The following is an 18,592-nucleotide window of genomic DNA, read 5'->3' on the forward strand; positions in this document are numbered from 1 at the left end:
CCCGGTCTTCGACATGAATTACTTCGACTTCTCCATCAAAGAAAAGAACCTCCTCGAAGAGACGAGGGACGACCTCGAACTCGACGAGGCTTTGGAGACCGAAGAAGCGAAGAAGAAGAAGAAGAAGAAGCCACCCAAGGTCCTCAGCGTCAGGTCCTCGAAGGGCAGTTTCAAGGTCCCGAGGATCAGCCAGAGACCCGAACTCGGCGTGGCCATGCCGAAGAACCCCATCAGGAGCTCCGTCGGGCTCGGGGTAATCTCCGACGGGATTTACTTTGGCGCCGACGTGGAGAAGCTCCTCGAGGGCACAGGACTCAGCGACGCCGAGGTCGAGGACTACATGTCCACCTTGAGGACGACCCAGGCTCGAAGTCTCGAGGAACCGACGTGGAACAGGTGCGGACGACCTAAGAACCAGGTGGTCGTCACGAGGGAAGGTCTGCAGGCCTGTGCACGCTATAGGTCAGTGGTGGCTCATTTGGTTATGATAATGTAATAGATGAGGATTTTTATAATTATGATAGTAAAGAAAATAATTATAGAAATTTTTATCATTAATATTGTTATCATAGTTATCATTATTAGTGTCAACATTATTATTATTATTATTATTATTTTATTATCATTATTATTATTATCATTATCATAATTGTTATTGTTACTGTCACCATTATTATTATTATAATTATTATTGTTGTTATTGTTATTGTTATTGTTATTGTTATTATCATCATTATTATTAATCATTATCATTATTATTACTATTACTATTATTATTATTATTATTATTATTATTATTATTCCCAGTAATAGTAATAGTAGTAGTAGTAGGAATTATGGAGTCGAAACTAGATGAGGAAAGCCCAGGCCTGAGCCGCTTCTCAGGTTCGCAATCACCTAAATAAAAATCGGCTGATCTTAAGAAAAGAAAGAAAAAAAAGAAAATGAAATAGAATGAATAAATAAATATATACATATATTTATGTATGTATATGTTATAGTAATAATATTAATAATAATAATATTAATAATAATAAACATTCCATCGGCAGTGGTGAGTCATGTCAGGAAGTACTTTCGAAGGATTGGTATTGCCAATGGTGTTATGGGCTTGCCCAACCAGAGTATTAAATTGCGTTGTCGTTACTTATACAAGAGAAATGAGATTCAAATCTTCAAGTCATTCGTGGTCCCCGTCTTGCTGTACGGCTGCGAGACATGGACACTGAAAGCGGACTTGATTGGATTCGATGTCTTTGATACCAAGTGTCTTCGGAGAATCGTGGGGTTTCGATGAAATTCGCGTAAATCCAGAGACTGTAGTGTAACACTCAGTCTAGGCCAGTTGGAGTGGGAAGAAAGGGTGCGTGCATGGAATCTTGCCCGGAGAGTCCGTGGAGACTGGCACCGGCATGGGAGTCCGCCAACGCGCGTATGATGCCCCTAATTGATGATGATAATGATAGTTGGGACATTGTCGCCGTTGGAAATAACGTGATGACGTCATGTCGCTGGTGATGACGACATGTCGCTGGCGATGACGTCATGTCGCTGAAAGGTCACCGTACGGGCGAGTTTCCATCAGAGAACATTGACGCAAGCGTTCTGCCTTCCGTTCTGGGCAACGATCCAAGCGGGTAACAGTGACTGCCACGCGCACCGGCTAAGCTGTGCGAACGAATTGAACCGACTGTTCCCACTGTAGCAAAGCCTTTAGATATGTATTCATTCGAAGTATTTATTTATATATTAATTTATTTATTGACAGTGTTTATTTATACATTTATATTACTATTTATTTGTTTATTAATATTCCATTATTTATGTTTACAATTTACCTATTTATTATTTCCACGGCATAGTCTCATTATTGATAGGCGCCGTCACCTTTGCCTTACGTACCAGGGTATCCATTAAATTTAAACCACAATTTGCGTCGAGGCCAGCTAAGACTGGTCAAGTGGTTCGTCGTTCGGACAGCGGCGGCCCAGAAACTGTGGAGATAGATCTGGAGTCTACCTGGGAGTTCGCCAGTGAATTAGGCAAAAAATATCTCCGTTCAGGACAAAAATATCGCCGTTTAGGACAATATCGCCATTCCCGGGCAGTATGGCGATGTTTTGTAACTTTCAGCCAATATTTAAGAATACATTAACCTAACTTAGCCTTATTCTCTCTCTCTTCCTGATCCTGTTCCTCCCCATTTTCTTTACTACTGTCGTTAGACTTCCCATTTTCATCTTCATCGTCAAGAACGGATAATGAACGAACTCCACTGTCTAACTCATCTTCTTCAGATTCAATTAAATTCTGCGAAATTTTTCAATAGACACATCGAATGTGTACGCAATAGTAAATTCTAAGGTAATATTATCTAGTTACAATGGCAGTGTGACGTTTCGATGCATGATGAGTGGTTAAGCGTGTCTCGGAAATCTTCGGAAATCATCGGAAATCAGCTCTTATAAGCACGTATTTTAACTAAATTATGACTATTACGATAGTGGAATTGACTTGGATATATTACAAAACCGTTTCTAAAAGGGAGTGTGTTTCGTCCATTGCATTCTGACCTTTAAACTTGAACAAAAGCAAAGAAAATCTAACCTAAAGGTAACATGAACCTAATTTAATAACACCTAATCCAACCTTAATGTAAACTTATCGTATCACTAATAAAATCTAACAAAACATAAACCTACCCATCCTTAACCGAAAACCTTATAACCATCATAAAAAAAAAGATAAAATAATTAGGTAGATAAAACGACAGCGACAACGTCGTCTCATTGTACCCGAATCCCCCTCTTAAGCGTCGCCTATCTTTGATTCACGATACCTATTCGAATCCCCTTGACATCGACTTGTCAGGGGTCGGGCCCCCCGGGCATCCATTATTCACAAGAGGATTCGAACACAAGCAGCGAACGATTGGTTCACGCATGATTCATTACCATCGGTTCGAATCCCAGGGAAGTGAAACGATGAAAAGGTCAGGCATTCCTCTCTTTTGTCATTTACTCCATAAATTCACAAATCCTGACATAATTACACCCAACCGATACAGCAATATATTTTTAACATAAATCTCGTTCTAAAGCCGACTGTGTTCCAAATAAATAAAAAATGTGTTATCGTTTTATTGAAGTAACTTTCAATATCGACACAACTTTTTTATTTATATATTTATTTTTCCTTTAAATTGCAATCAGTAATCATGTATATATCATGATATTCAGATTTCATAAAAAATTTACAGCGACTAATATATTTTTAAAGATACACATCATGATGAGTTTCTCGTGTTTCTTATGCCGTTCTTATCCGGAGTAAAAGTTCATAGGTTAGCCCTCTGCATAATGAAATGTTGTGTAGTTAATTAACAGGGTTCAGTTGCATGACCATCTTACTCTGTGCTTACTTGAAAAATGTCGACAAGTGCATAGCACTGACATCTGTCGGCAATAATATGCAACTTGTGGACTTTCTTAGCTTTACCCATTTTCATGTTCTATTCTATTACTTTAATTGAGATTAATGCATTCACCGTGAAAATGAATAAATATACAAATGCGTTGAATAAAATAACATGGATAAAAATAGTAGTATAAACAAAATGTAAAAAGAAAATAACACGCAAAACACAATTCATTATCTTTCGTTCTGATCAACACAAGATTTTTAATCTGTATTGAAAGGATTCCGATCCCCTACGTGACGTATTTCGCATATTTCGTTGCTGTTCAACATCAAATGGCTCTGTTCAGCTCAACTGACGACAGACCCCAAATCTGAAGGGGGCAAATAATAAAACTATACAAAACCTTTCTGTGTAAATTAAGGATACATAAGAAAAATAATAAGAACAGTAATAGTCTATCTATATACCAAGGGTATTTTCCTTCCTACAAAGGAGGTAGCCAAATTGAAAGGCATATACCCACTCCCATCCATTACACCCCCATCCACCACCTTTTCCTACCTCTCATATTAGCTCCTCATGGAGAACGGGTCATCCCTGTATCCTTCCCACTGCCATGGGTCAGAAGCAATGCAGCAAGACACAGCACAACCACAGCAAGACTGCCTTATTTAACTGGAGACCCCCCCCCCTTCTCCGTCCTCTCGTGCAGAAAAAAAAGAGAAGACGGGGAGAAATCCCTTCGGGTTTTGTCAATTTATCATTCACACAAAACCACTCCTTATCCCCCCCATCCCTCGTCCCCTCCCTTTCTTACAGACAGCCATTCTCCACTCACCCGTCTCCTGTCTTCTCCCCTCTTGCTCAGCGTCTCTTACATCCCATCCATCCATCTCATCCTTGATTATCCCTTAACATTCTCTCCTTCCACCTCTTTTATTAATCTTTCTTTACTCATTTTTTCCATTTGTCCAAACAATCCCAATACTCTTTTATCAACCCTGTCTGTCATTTCATTTTCCACCCCTGCAGTCTCACCTCGTTTCTCACTCTATCCAACCTAGTAACCCCTAACATACTTCTCAGACATTTCATCTTAAACACATTTAAACTTTTCCACTCTGTCTCTCTTGAATTCCATTTTTTTATTGTAAAATTGTAGAATTTTACAATAATGATAATAAAAAATAGCAATACATACAACAATAATAATAACTAAATAATAATAATGGTAATGATAGGAATAGTAATAATAATAGTAGTAATAATAATGATGATAATAATGATAATAACAAATAAGTAAATAAGGTGTAAATTGATTCTGTCACACCAATGAAGATCACCAGGATTTAACCAGAGTAATTTATTGGAAGGGCTTTTGTTCATATTTTAGATAAAATGCAATGTACTACACATGCACACACATTTACATATCTCATTTAGGCTAATACCAGACAAATTTATTCAACTGAGGGATTATTGCTATTGCCATGAAACTCGTACCAATTCATTATTATAAAGATACACAGGTAGTTCATTACATATACTGTATATTTATTCTTATTTATCTATTTATTTTATTTTATCTTTTTTTTTTCTTTACAAAGTTTGAAACTTTGGTGAAGTGGACTGTATAATATGTGCACATGAATATTTGATGTTACATAACTTGGCTTGAAGTACATATAAACAAATATTCACAGGTCACCGGATGACTACCTGCTGACGGGAGAAGTCCTAAGTTTCTACTTATCTCGGCTTCTGGGCTTGGAGAACGTGCCTCCGGTCATCTTGTCCCAAGTGTCCTCGGAGACATGGAATTCTGTGAATGTGGATAAAGCAGGATGGGAGACCACTGCACTAGTTTCTCTGTCTCCGTGGATACCCGGGTTTGTAAGGTGAGGAGATCAGTGGATAACAGTTGTGTTCCTTAATGATTTTTCAGGCCTTGAAAGGGTATGTTACATATGATGCAGATTTATACATGATTAAAGTATATTGGAATACCTACTGTTACTTATTTGTATATTTTTCTCATTACCCAGCAATATCCATTGCAATACTTTCTGTATACTTTAGACATTTCTATCTTCACTTTTTCAATAATCTTCCTCACTGCCCAGTGTCTAGCCAGATATTAACAAGACAAGGTTGGCTTTGCAGCATTTTCGAGCATACTCTTATAATTGTGTCATTATGTTAGGGAATCAGACACAAAAATGACCACTGGTATAAAGGCTACCTTTGTAATGTTGCATGTTTGTACCTTGTTAGTTTTTCCTAACACCTGGTGCAGACCCCCCCCCACCAAAAAAAAAAAAAAAATATATATATATATATATATATATATATCACCTTACTACATGCACCTCATCATGTCTGGGTAAAGTTGGGCTATGCTAACTGTATATGGCAGAGGAAACACCAAAATTTCCTCTTAAGTTCCCCACTTAGTCAGATCCCTTCCACCAACTTTTTTTTTCTATTCATCTGCTTATTAATTAATTAATTATTTGTTATTTTTTCTCAAACTTTGTACATGTTCCCAATGATGTGAAGTGGAGTGGGTTGTCCTGAATGTCTTTGTCAGATGTCTGGGTTTTAAGAGTATGTACCCTTCCTATTGTCACACATTTGGTTTCTAGCAAGCCTAGAGTTGACATTCATTTACTGTAGCTTTTCTACTTTCCAGATGCCAGCACCCTAGTCTGCTCAGTCACCATACTAACTTTAATGTCATAATATTTTCAAAACATGCATCCATGTATGTTCTAGATATTGCAGCTTATTCTTGCATTTTTGTGACTACATTTCTTGAAGCTCCTGCAACTCTTTTAACTCAGCTGCTCATTGTCAACTGTTATACTGTCTGATGGTACATCCAACTTGAAATAGGTCAACACTATCACATCATGGAGTAGCACCGACCCCAACAAATTTGGTGTCAACACTTCCTTTCCTTTCATTAGTCACTCCCTTTGGGTATAATTTTATTCTAAACATTCACTCTCACATTCCCAGTTATACACTCTTTTTGAAATGCAGCACTACTATGTGGTTTTTCTTTTCTTCCATGTGCACTGATATGAAAAATCTAAATCATTTGACACATGGGGTGTGAGATCCTAATCTTTTTTGTGTACTGGTGGAAAAGTTACAAGTACGTGAGACTTGAATATTCCTAGGTTTTAAGTCCTACACTTATCATATAAATGAATGTTAAATGGGTGTGGGATGGGTGAAAGGTGGGTGTATGCCTTGGTTAGGCCACCCCCTTATAAGGAATAGGGCTTTTTGTTATATGTATGTATTACATGCTTCTCTCCAGTAGGTAGCAGTAAGTGTTGCCTACCTCAACAGTCCAAGCTCATAGGAGCCATGTTCCTTTTGGCATACACTCCTGACATTTTAAAGCAATTGTACAAGAACTGGAAAGCCAGTGACAGTAACCATTCAGACCTACAGATCTAGTCAACATTTTGAAATTAATTCAAGGCCAGAGTGCCAAGCTACAGGGTTGTAACTCTAATGAGGATATATGGTGTTTTTTCCAGTAAATGGGTGTCTCTGTCTTGTCTTGTAGTTTTGGTGTTAACACTATGGCCTGTCTGAGGACACACTGCTTTTTATATGATGAAAAGTGCACATGAAGTTTCTTTGGTATGTTGTAATAGCTGTGGTTATGAATGAAGTAAAAAATCGGTGTAATGAGCTGGACCATACCTATTAGGTGCTAGCATATATATGCAACACTGATCTACCACCCCTCTGACATTGATAGAGTAAACACAGTTTAAGGTCAAAGCCTTTATTGAATGAACTATATTTGCCTCATCACAGCTTTTCCTTTTTTCACTTAAGAAAAACTTCAAGTAAAATGTACATACATACATACATACATATACCAAGGCTTTTTCCCCCTTTCAAGGGAGGTAGCCAAAAAGGGAAAGACATAAAAACACTCCCACCCATTTCATCCCTAAATACACTCCACACCCCTCCCACCCAAGTAAAATGTACTTTCATTAAAGGCTTCATCCACAAATACTCTGCCAAAACTGTTGGCAGTTGCTACCTTCAAACATCAAAATTATTTGGTGGTGTCTCCAACCATCACATGGTATCTGTATAGGAATGGTATTGAAATGCTTTCTTTTTTTCATTAAATGAAGTCCATTTGTAGTACTATGGAGTCATATCCAGGAGAAATGCTAATATTCAGCAGCATTCAATCCTCAAGTGATGGGCATTGAACCCGCCTCAGGCCGATAACTGCATGCTTACAAGTCCTGGGGTATGACCAAATGATCAATTTGGTAAATTTGATTATCATTGGAAAAGACTTTAAACTTCTTCATTATAAATAGGATATGATATTTCAGGATGGCTTATCATCACATCTAAACAAAGTAGAAAATCTAGTCATGGAGTTAATGAAATAGACAAGATGAATCAGTCTTTTAGAATTACTGTAGTACGTGTTTCACTAACAAAGCTATAACTTACCATTCCATTTTTACCATATCTCTCTGCTTGTTCAGTCAATACATATTGAATTATCAATGTTATGAGCATCCCAACATAGATACTGTACATCACAGTATGATTTTCCTGGTAGGATATACACTACTGTGTAAACATCTAAATAAATGGTCAAAAATAGTAAAAACATCTTTATATGATACCAACTACTGTGACACTTCATTTCTAGTAATTTATTGGTTACATTTGTGTTTGCTAATAACACCTATTTACTTCTTTATAGGGACCACATGCCCTCCGTTGTTCTACAAGCCCTCACTCTCAATACCACTCTTGGACTGAACTTGCAAGAGACACTACAGGATATGACACAAGATGACTTACGCCGTGTTGCACAGTGGAGTGACCTGATAGTTTTTGACTACCTGACAGGGAACTATGACCGAGTAGCAAGCATGCAAGATGCTGTGGAGAAAAATGAAAGGGGTGAAGAAGGAGAAGAAAAGGATGATGGGAAGGAAGCAAAGGACATTATGCAAGGAACAATTCATAACCTGGTGAGAATATGTTCTGAATTTATTTTTTTTAGTTTAATTATGAAATAAATTTTTCATGTATTTGTTTACTTTGTCACAGGTTATTATGTCTATGGAGTACAATATGAGGTTGTTGATCAGTGATAAGTAACAGCTGATAGGTCCTTAGCTTATCTTTAGTATGTCCTCTTGATTGGGATGTAAATACAAAAACAAAACATGATATTAGACAACCATGATAACATGATTCATCCACTCACAGCAGGGTCACTAAACACTACATTTCTCCCCTTTTAATAAACACATAACTTTAGTTACAAATCCAACCTATCAGGTGGTCTACAGATGTGACTGGAATGTTGTATCTCTTTTGTCTGTACTGAACAATCTTAGTAATTACTTACAAGGTCTTCTCTTGGAGGTTCTATATTAGTATTATCTTCGGTCACAGATGAATCCACCATTGGATTACTAGAAACATCTATTCTAACTGAAGAGTTATCTATGGAAGTATCAATTGAATGGTTACTCTTAGGCTGGCCAAAATCATTCACTAATCTAGGCATAATTTGATCTGCATGTCTTTTCCAAATGATATTTCCCAAACTTTGAACCTTCATCTTATAATTTCTTGAACCAAGCATTTCATCAATCTTTCCTTCTGCCCATGGAGAACCTTTACTAAAATTGCAAACAAACACCGTATCATTCAGTCTATCCAAGGGCGCTTCCTCCTTAAACACTTCATGATTCAATCTACTGGAAGATCTACCCACCATCACGTATACTGGTTGTCATTTCTCCTTATATTAACAGCCAGGGGAGATATTGTTAAAGTTGATAGACCCATCATTCAGGAGGTTCTAAGATAAGAGGGAGGGTGGAGGGGTGTGGAGTGTATTCAGGGAGGGAATGGGTGGAAATGATTTTATGCCTTTTTCTTTTTGGCTACCCCCCTTGTAAGGGGGAAAAAGCCTTGGTATACGTATGTATGTATGATAGATGTTGGGCCTGGCCTGAAGACTGAGTGTTTGCTCCTCAGCACTATGTCTCTGGACAGAGATGAGGGTATTGATGAGCTTTGAAGCTAGGTGGCAGGAAGATATTTCTCTTTGACATCCGTTTTGGAGGACTATCATTTCAGTACATACGGTTGGTCACTTGGTCGCTAGTAGGTTCCAAGTTGCTAGTTTTATATTCATTCTATTTTACTGGCATTGCAGCTTTACATGTTGCTTTGGCTATCAACAGATGTTTTTATTTATACAATAGGTTTTTGTTGTTGTTATTCCCTAGACTGGCCAAGCAGTCCCATTTCCTTAACCCCTTGAGTACCGGATGTGTGTTTTGTGACACCTGCGTGTCACAGCTGAGTGCAACCCACCAGGAACCGAGCGTGCTCCCCGTGACATGCACGTGTCACAGTTATAAGCTGTGTGTATTGAGGGCTCTCAAGGCCTCGGTTTCTGGGTTATTTCTACCCACGTGGTGGCAAGTGTCTGTGTTTACAAACATAAGGCTCCAGCCATTTGTGGGACAGTTTGAAACATTTGTTTACGTAAGGTTGACAGGTCGGTAACGAAGGGGTTAAGGAATGGAAGTTACACAGTAGGTTTTATAGAAGTGCCAGATACCCAAACATGACCCATAATGTAATAGAAATATACAAATAATTTCATTGTTGATATATTGATACAATTTCATTGACAAAAAATATTTTATTACAAAAGAATTGATTCATACAGAAATATTTAAGTGGTTATCCCTAATAAGGAGGAAAAGGCCTTTTGGTATACTGTTTGTATTTACCTCAACAATAGCCATATTTGTATGGTTCCGTTGTACTTTGGTCCAGGTTCAGATTATGGTGCACAGTAGAACCTTAGTTCTCGAACATCTCACAAGTTGAACAAATTGGTTCTTGACTACTGAATTTGAATTCTTGTAGTTGACCATAATATTGGATATTGACCAACCTGAATGGAGAAAAATGGAAAATAGGACAAAATTCAAAGTTTTGTGAAAAAATATCAATGTGATAAAGCTGTATTCAGCAAATCAGTAAACTTGTTTTGGTCTTTTACCATATTAGTTCTGGAACAGTTTTCTAGAATAGATTCTGGTTGAGAACCAAGGTTCTACCATTTGAAAAAGGAGAAGCCTATTTTGATTCAATCCTGAGTGTGCAACCTCTCATCTGAAAACAAAGAATATTAACTGTAATAAAATACAAAAATAGACTGTCATTGTCATAGAGATGGAGATTAGTATATCATCAGTAGGTTTGCTTCTACTGAATGATTTTGCCAAGTGTTAGAGGTAGTCACATGGGAATGCTGCCATAACCATATGAGCAATCTCTTATTTGCCAGCAAGACTACTTATTTCTTCTGGTCCTTGTCAGACAATTTGGATCAGCCCAGTGGATGCTATTTTTATGGGGCGAAGCATTATGATATGTATCTTATATATACATTTTTTCCTTATTGTATAGTAGTTACATACTTTTCTCTAGATTTTATTCAGGTTATATCCTGTATTAATCTAGCTTTGTCATTTATTTTTTCTTTGTTTACTTCTAGGTACGGAGTCAGATCACAGGAGGTCTATGGTTTATAGATAATGAATCTGGCTTGATGGATGCTTATGAACTTCTCTATGGAGGTATTGATGTTTCACAAGCTAAGAGATTTTTACGTTTCCACCATCAAATGTTGAACACCACTTGTCTGTTCCGGAAAAGCACAGTTGAAGCAGTGGCAGGATTGGCACATCATCCAGAGCCTCATAATCTTGTGATTCATTTTGCTAAAGAACATGAACCTCTATTCTCTCTCCTTCCCCAGGATAATCAGCAGACTTTCTCTAAACATTTTGGAAATCGAATAGATGAAGTGTATCAGTGGATGCAGGTGTGTGCAAAAAACATAAAACGGAAACTTTTGGGTTCCATTTCTTAATAGCAGAATATATATAAATAATTAGAAATAAAAACAAAGTTGCCCAGACAGTTTGGGGAAAATAACCAAAGAGGTATTAAACAGGGCCTGCTCAGTACCCTGAACATGGTGGAATACTGAATAGATTTTGATTTGGTCAACACAAGAGTATTTTACTCAGCCTAGCAATGGAGATTGGCTGGCAATGATCTCAGTTCATAGAGAACTTCATTTCAGGATCACCCATTTCATAGTGAAATGTTCATTGGAATTGGTTGAAAGTAATTTGGAGAAATGTCTTATCTTCATAGATCTCTAAGGTGCAAGGTTCACATAGCTTAAACAGGAAGTAATAACTAGGATTAGTGGAATAGGACTGAAAATGCTGAGAATGTTATTTTTCCATCTCTAGCCACCATGCTTTGTGAATGGCTAATTGTTAAGGAAAAAAGAAAAAAAGAGAGGGAGAGAGAAAGAAAAAAGTGGTGAAGAATCTGGGAAGTATATTGCCATGCAGATGGGTTTAGCAATGTGATGCATTTGAAAACTATGATCAAAATAAACTTAAGATATGCAAACAAAGCAAGAATACTATGCGAGGCATAGCTTTTATTTGATGAAATGTAGAAGATGAGGAATGGTTTGAGATTTTTATGAATGTTGAACCAGAAAATGAACTGTATTTGTATACCTGATGTTGTGGAACATATCAGATTGTAAGGAAGAAGTCTTTCAATGGCTGTGATAAAATAGGTTTTAGAAAAGTAAGTAACCAATTTCTATTTACTGCTCATTCATTCATATTAAATATATTACTCAGAGTTTGTTTTATTTTCATACACTTCGGCCAATGTACAAGAACTAACCTGTCTGTATTGGTTGCCAAAAAAAGGAAGAATTTAGGTGATCATTCTGAAGTAAACAAAAAAAGAAATGTACATTGAGAATTTGTATATTCTGAATCATCTTGAAATATCTTTACCCATTTACTGAATGAATAGAAAGTTAATTTTTTCTGTTTAAGAAATTATATCAGTCTGTAGCACTTCAGTAAGCTGTTATTTAAAAAGCGAATCTAATTTATCTACTAGCCTTTCAGAATCATAATAATTGTATTCAAACTGGTTTAAAATTGTAAGTGCATTTTGTTTTTTTTCAAATACCAGAAAGATTGATTCTTTTATTGTATCAACTCTACAATGAATTATCAAACAAATATGTAGTATACACTAAAAGGTCCTTTTCCCTAATTAATGGGTGTGGGCAAGTCAAATGTTTGTGTTCTTGGTCTTCTTCGACATCAAATATTTTGCCAAGGATGCAGTTAAAAACAAGAGTGAAGGAGACAGCAAGAGACCATAAGGCCTACACTAGGCAGTTCCATGTACACAGCAGGATTGGCAGCAGAGTGGAGGGAAAGGGAAGGAGAGAAAGGCAACATGCCACACACTCTCCCTCCCTCTACCCAACCCAATCCAAACCACCCTTACCTGCCTTGATTTTCATGCCGACCAACTAACAGTTTTAGTAGTCTTATCTCTCCTCTCTATAGGTTTGGAAACCATCTCATCATGGCTTACTGTACTTTCCTACTTTACTTCAGTTGGAGATTTACATGCCAAACATGCAGTGTGTCATTTTAACTTTGTTATTGCTGTGATCTGTAGGATTTAGGATCTTGTTGAAAATTATCTTCAAGTATTTTTTTTCCTTTGTCTATGATGTTGATTTCTTTCAGCTTGTAAATAGCCCCTTTTTTTTAACCTTGCTCACATCATTCTAAATGTCTCGTTAGAATTCAATGGTCATTCCTGTCTGTAGGCATATGACCTTTCAAATAACACTGAATATACCATTTAGGATATTTAGACTTTATTCTGGCTGATGCCAAATTATTTCATTCACCTAAGAGGAACCTGTAGCCAGTATTGAATTGATAAGCCATCTCCAATACTCAGAGACCCAACTGGGACATTTAAGATTCATGATTTGGCTGAGGACAAATTATTTCATTTGGCTCAGAAGAACCTCTGGCTTGTAATAGAGGCCTCCTGTATGAATTCTATAGGATGTGTTGGTTTTGTATTTTTCATGATCACATCTAAATTCCCCCAGATGCAATCATCACACAGAAGATGCCAACCACTCCAAATAACATTGCTTTGCTCAAACCTTACCCAGACAACGCAGTTTCTCTTGTAGAAGAGAAGAAACAAGCATTCAGTGACTGGTTACAAAATAGGATGAGAGAAACATATGAGAGGTACAAAGAAAAAAGGAAAATAAAGTACAAGATAAAGGAAGAAAAGAAGAGAGCAGATGTGAAATGAGGGAAGAGTATGACAGAAAATTTTGAAAGTAATAAAAAGATGTTTTGGGAGGAAATTAGGAGAGGCGAATCAAGTAAAGAAGACAAGGTAAAAGGTGCAGATGGAGAGATGGTAGTGAGAAGAAGATGGGCAGAGTATTTTAGGGAGTTACTATATGTACCTATATGTGAGAAAGCTATAGGTAAGGGGAAGGATGTTTTCTGGGCCTTTATGGATCTGGAAAAGGCTTACGACAGGGTAGACAGAAAGGCACTGTGGGAGGTTATGCGGATATACGGGATAGGAGGAAAGCTTCTGGGAGCTGTCAAGAGTTTTTATGAGAGTAGTAGAGCTTGTGTCAGGATTAGAAATGGAGAGAGTGAGTGGTTTGAGGTGAAGGTGGAACTTCATCAGGGATGCGTTATGTCACCCTGGCTGTTCAACTTATACATGGATGGGGTGGTGGGAGAGGTGAATGCAAGGGTAGTGGGTCAGGGATTGGAGATGGTTAAGGAAAATGGAGAAAAGTGGGAGGTGAGCCAGCTGTTGTTTGTGGACGACACTGCGCTTGTGGCAGGATCGGAGGAGGGATTGAGGAAGCTGGTGACAGAGTTTGGGAGAGTGTGTGATAGAAGAAAGCTGAAGATAAATGTGGGTAAAAGTAAGGTGATGAGATGTACAAGGGGTGAAAGTGGCAGTAATCTGGAAGTGAGCATTAAGGGAGAGCAACTGGAGGAAGTGGATAGTTTTAGATATTTGGGTGCAAATGTGGCAGGAAAGGGTGGAGTGAAGGTGGAGGTAGAATGTAGATTGAGAGAAGCGAGTAAATGCCTTGGTGGTTTAAAAAGTGTAATGAGGAATAGGAATCTGGGAATGGATGCTAAGAGGAGACTGTATGAAGGAGTGATTGTGCCAACAGCACTGTATGGAGCAGAAACATGGAACATGAGAGAGGAAGAGAGAAGGAATTTGAATGTGTTTGAGATGAAGTGTCTGAGAAATATGATGGGGGTTACTAGGCTAGATAGAGTGAGAAATGAGGAGGTGAGGAGGAGAACGGGGGTGGAAAGGGAGCTGGGAGATAGGGTGGATGAAAGAGCATTAGGATGGTTTGGACACATGGAAAGAATGAGTGAAGAAAGACTAGTAAAGGAGGTATGGAAGGCAGATGTGGAGGGAGTGAACATGAGGGGACGTCCTAGGATGAGATGGATGGATGGGGTGAAGGGGGCTTTGGGGAAGAGGGGAATGTCGGTTGAGGAAGGACGGGAGAGGACAGAAGACAGGGGTGAATGGAGAATGGTTGTATAGATATGGATCAAAAGGTCTCCTGTCGGCATGCTTTGCCTTTGTAATCCTTTGTATATGGAAAATGTTGTGATGCATGAGGTGGATTGGACGGGGGAATGGGGGTGAGGTAGTGTGTGTGAGCAAAAAATTTTTGACGCAGCCCGAAGGGATTTCTCCCCGTCCTCTCCTTTATATGGGGGGACGGAGAGGGGGGGTCGCCGATTTAATGAAGCGGCCTTGCTGTGGATGTGCTGTGTCCTGAGACACTGCTTCTGACCCAGGGCAGTGGACAGGGTGCAGGGATGACCCGTCATCTAGGAGGTGCTAAGATGGGAGGGAGGGTGGAGGGGTGTGGAGTGTTTTCGGGGATGAAATGGGTGGGAATGTTTTTGTGCCTTGTCATTTTTGGCTACCCCCCTGGTAAGGGGGAAAAAAGCCTTGGTATATGTATGTATGCTAGATGTAAAGGAGGATAGGGAGGGATAGGTAGTTGCAGTGGGAGGCACTAAGAAAATGACAGTGATGAATGAAGAAAATGGAGATAAATAAGAAAAGATAAGATGAAAGCAGTTATTAAAATGATGAGAGCAGGTTGTCAGAAACGAGGAGGTGAGAAGGAGAGCAGGGGTGGAAAAGGAGTTGGGGAATAGGGTTGATGAAAGAGTATTGGGAAAGTTTGGACACAAAAAATGAATCAGGAAAGATTAGTAAAAGAAGTGTGGAAGGCAGAAGTGGATGGAGTGAACATGAGTGGGCGACTGAGGATGAGATGGATGGATGGGGTAAAGTGGGTGTTAAGAAAGAGGGGGATGTCTGTTGAGGAAGGAAGGGAGAAGACAGAAGATAGGGGTGAAAGGAGAATGGTTGTATATGGGTGATGTTGTGATGCATGGAAGGGAGGGGGTGGTTAGGTGTGAATATTTTGATGCAGCCCAAAGGGATTTCTCCCCATCTCCTTTTCTGTACAAGGGGACGGAGAGGTGGGTGGTTGTTGACTAAATGAAGCAGCCTTGTAATGGATGTGCTGTGTCTTGCTGCATTATTTCTGACCCATGGCAATGGCTGAGATGCAGGGATGACCCATCATCCAGGAGGAGCCAAGAAAATAGGGAGGGAAGGAGGGTTGGTGAATGGGAGTGGAGTGTGTGGGGATGAAATGGGTAGGAGTGGATTTATGCCTTTTGACTTTGGCTACTTCCCTTGTAAGGGGAGAAAGCCCTTGATGTATGTATGTATATTTGTTTTTATTTCAGGTGTCTCATAATTCTAATTACCATACTTAGTACATTGTCTTTTATACTTCTGAATGACACGATTCTATAATTAATGCTTTCTCACTATTTGTCGTGATTTTGTGAGAACATTAGTTGTAATAAAGCTTAGAAGGCTTAGCTTCATGATATATTCCTTCAGCATTCATTCTGATACTTCACTTGGTAACTTATTCAACTTCATTCCCTTTCCTTTGAAGTTTTCAAATCCCTTATATTGTCCCATCTCTATGTAGCCAACATATACACTTTGGATGACCACCTCCCTTCGGGTCCACAACTGCAGGCATAATGTCGTTAGTTTTCTTGCATACTGGTAATGTTATCAGTTTATAACTAAACTGGGAAGCTATTTCCTTATTTCTCATCTCATTCCATTCCATATTTTCTCTAATGCAAAATTCTTTTAGATTATACCACGATCTTTTCAATTACTATTAACAAATATCACTGTATTTTCTCTTTATGAAAAGTGACGTACAGTTTGTATTATATTGATGTATTTCATCATAAGTACAATAATTTTATTCTTGAGATGTGGCCTAAAAATACATATATCTGCTCATCCAACCTTCTTGTTACAGCAGATGCTTGAAATATCATTAATTTCATTTACTTCAGTGCCCCCCAAAAAAACTCTCAAGCTCATATATTTGTATCTTTCAGTCATTTTTCATATACACTGGTTTTCAGAATAAAAATGCAAGTTAGATTGCAGTTCGGTGCAAACAAATGGGTTTCGAGAATATTCCTTGCTGCAAACATATGTCCTTAATGTATTCCCTGCAACTTGGCGCCACCTGCACGTGTTTGTACTGCGTGACCCATAGGCTAAATGACGTCCAGTGTACTGTTGGCTGACTGATGATCATAGTCAGTTAGTATCTGCAGGTTCAGCAAGGGTGTTAACCCTTTACTGCCCAACTTTCTATCTGTCAAGATGAAAAAAAAAAATCACACTTTTTTCTTCTAATTTAAGACCAAGTTGTACATATATGTTCTCATTTTTATTTGGCGACTCATACCAAGCGACTTTGAATTAGTGGACAAATTGGTCCAAATGGACGTGACAAATAATAAGTATATTTCTTGAAATACATCCATTTTGGTTTTTCATGATATACACATTTTAATTTTTCATAGTATTTATTTTTGTTTCACAACACCAATAATAAGTATATCAAACAGTTCTGACCACTAATTATGAGTAATATAGTATCTCCTCTACCTATTTTGTGTGAAACTGTACAAAGCAGTTTTGCTTGCCATTGAGGCATACATTGACCTTACATTTAGAGCATGCTATGTTTGTTTTGCCTGTGCATCCTTTTCTCTTACAGGTCCTTCTTTGTTCCTCTACACAAGGCCAATGGCCAACACTATCATACCTGATAGAATTTTCAGGTAAAGACTGAGGCCTTCCACATTTAGCTACTTTGGCTGATGCATCAGTAGAATCTTGCAGAGATGGTCTTCCTCTTTTTTGACTGCTTTCTTTCCCTGCTATCATCAAGGAAAATGCTATTTTGATCTTGAAGTACGCCAAAGGGATAACCTCCGACTTTCGCAGTTGGAGATGGAGTGCATCCCTTCTGTACAATAGCCAGCTATTGACAAGCACCATATCAATCATGTGAAAGATGATACGATGATAATACTTTTTTGATACAATATTTATCCTGTACAAAGAAATTAGGCAGTCTGCCAAGTCAACTCCTCCCATTGCCTGGTTATATTTCTGGACTATATCGGGACAAGGGATATCAATCCTTTGGGAGAGCTTTCTTTCATACCTTGAAACATTCTTTATTGGATGAGCTTTAGCAAAAGTGGACACTAGATGAACAACTTTGTTGTCACACCACTTGACATATGTAATTTCTGTTGACTTATTTGTACTCTTCAGCTCTTCAAAAGCACCTCTCCCTTTTTTCATGAAATCTTTTTCATCTTTCTTTCCTCTCTTTATGCCTGAGAGGCGTGCTTGGCGCACTGTACCACAACACCAAATTTTCCTTGTTGCCAAGTGCTCCAGCAAAGGCAAGGAAGTAAACCAGTTATCAAAAAACATGTAGTGGTTACAGTTGGGTGCTATGGTTTGAGATAGGTGTAACACAACATTGGAGTTTGCACCAAGATCAGGTATTGCTGGATCATTCACAGGTTGAATTTTTCCTGTGTATGGCATGAAATCATATGTCATACCATCCTTACCAGCTAATACAAAAAATTTGTATCCATATTTATGTGGCTTGCAAGGTATATCTTGTTCCAAGGAACTGTTTCCTTTGAAAGGAATCATTTGTTCATCAATACAGAGCTCTTGTTCCTTTGATATTTGATG

At 38.3% G+C, this 18,592-nt stretch overlaps 1 protein-coding gene across 2 annotated transcripts in view; it reads left to right on the top strand.

Annotated features, from left to right (window-relative positions):
• The window catches only part of LOC143025607 (uncharacterized), a 194,524-nt gene extending 182,394 nt beyond the window's left edge, over window positions 1–12,130 (top strand). For both annotated transcript variants that reach the window (XM_076185547.1, XM_076185546.1), the window contains exons 2-5: window positions 1–462; window positions 5,125–5,319; window positions 8,187–8,460; window positions 11,022–12,130. The exon at window positions 1–462 is cut by the window's left edge and continues 815 nt beyond it. In XM_076185547.1, coding sequence (XP_076041662.1) covers window positions 1–462; window positions 5,125–5,319; window positions 8,187–8,460; window positions 11,022–11,399 — 1,309 coding nt within the window. In that variant the 3' untranslated portion in view covers window positions 11,400–12,130. The remainder of the gene's footprint in view (window positions 463–5,124; window positions 5,320–8,186; window positions 8,461–11,021) is intronic.
• The last annotated feature ends 6,462 nt before the right edge of the window (window positions 12,131–18,592 follow it).

Source organism: Oratosquilla oratoria, chromosome 5, assembly GCF_046742065.1.
Source record: "Oratosquilla oratoria isolate Oo_2021 chromosome 5, ASM4674206v1, whole genome shotgun sequence".
NCBI classification, from domain to species: Eukaryota; Metazoa; Arthropoda; class Malacostraca; order Stomatopoda; family Squillidae; genus Oratosquilla; species Oratosquilla oratoria.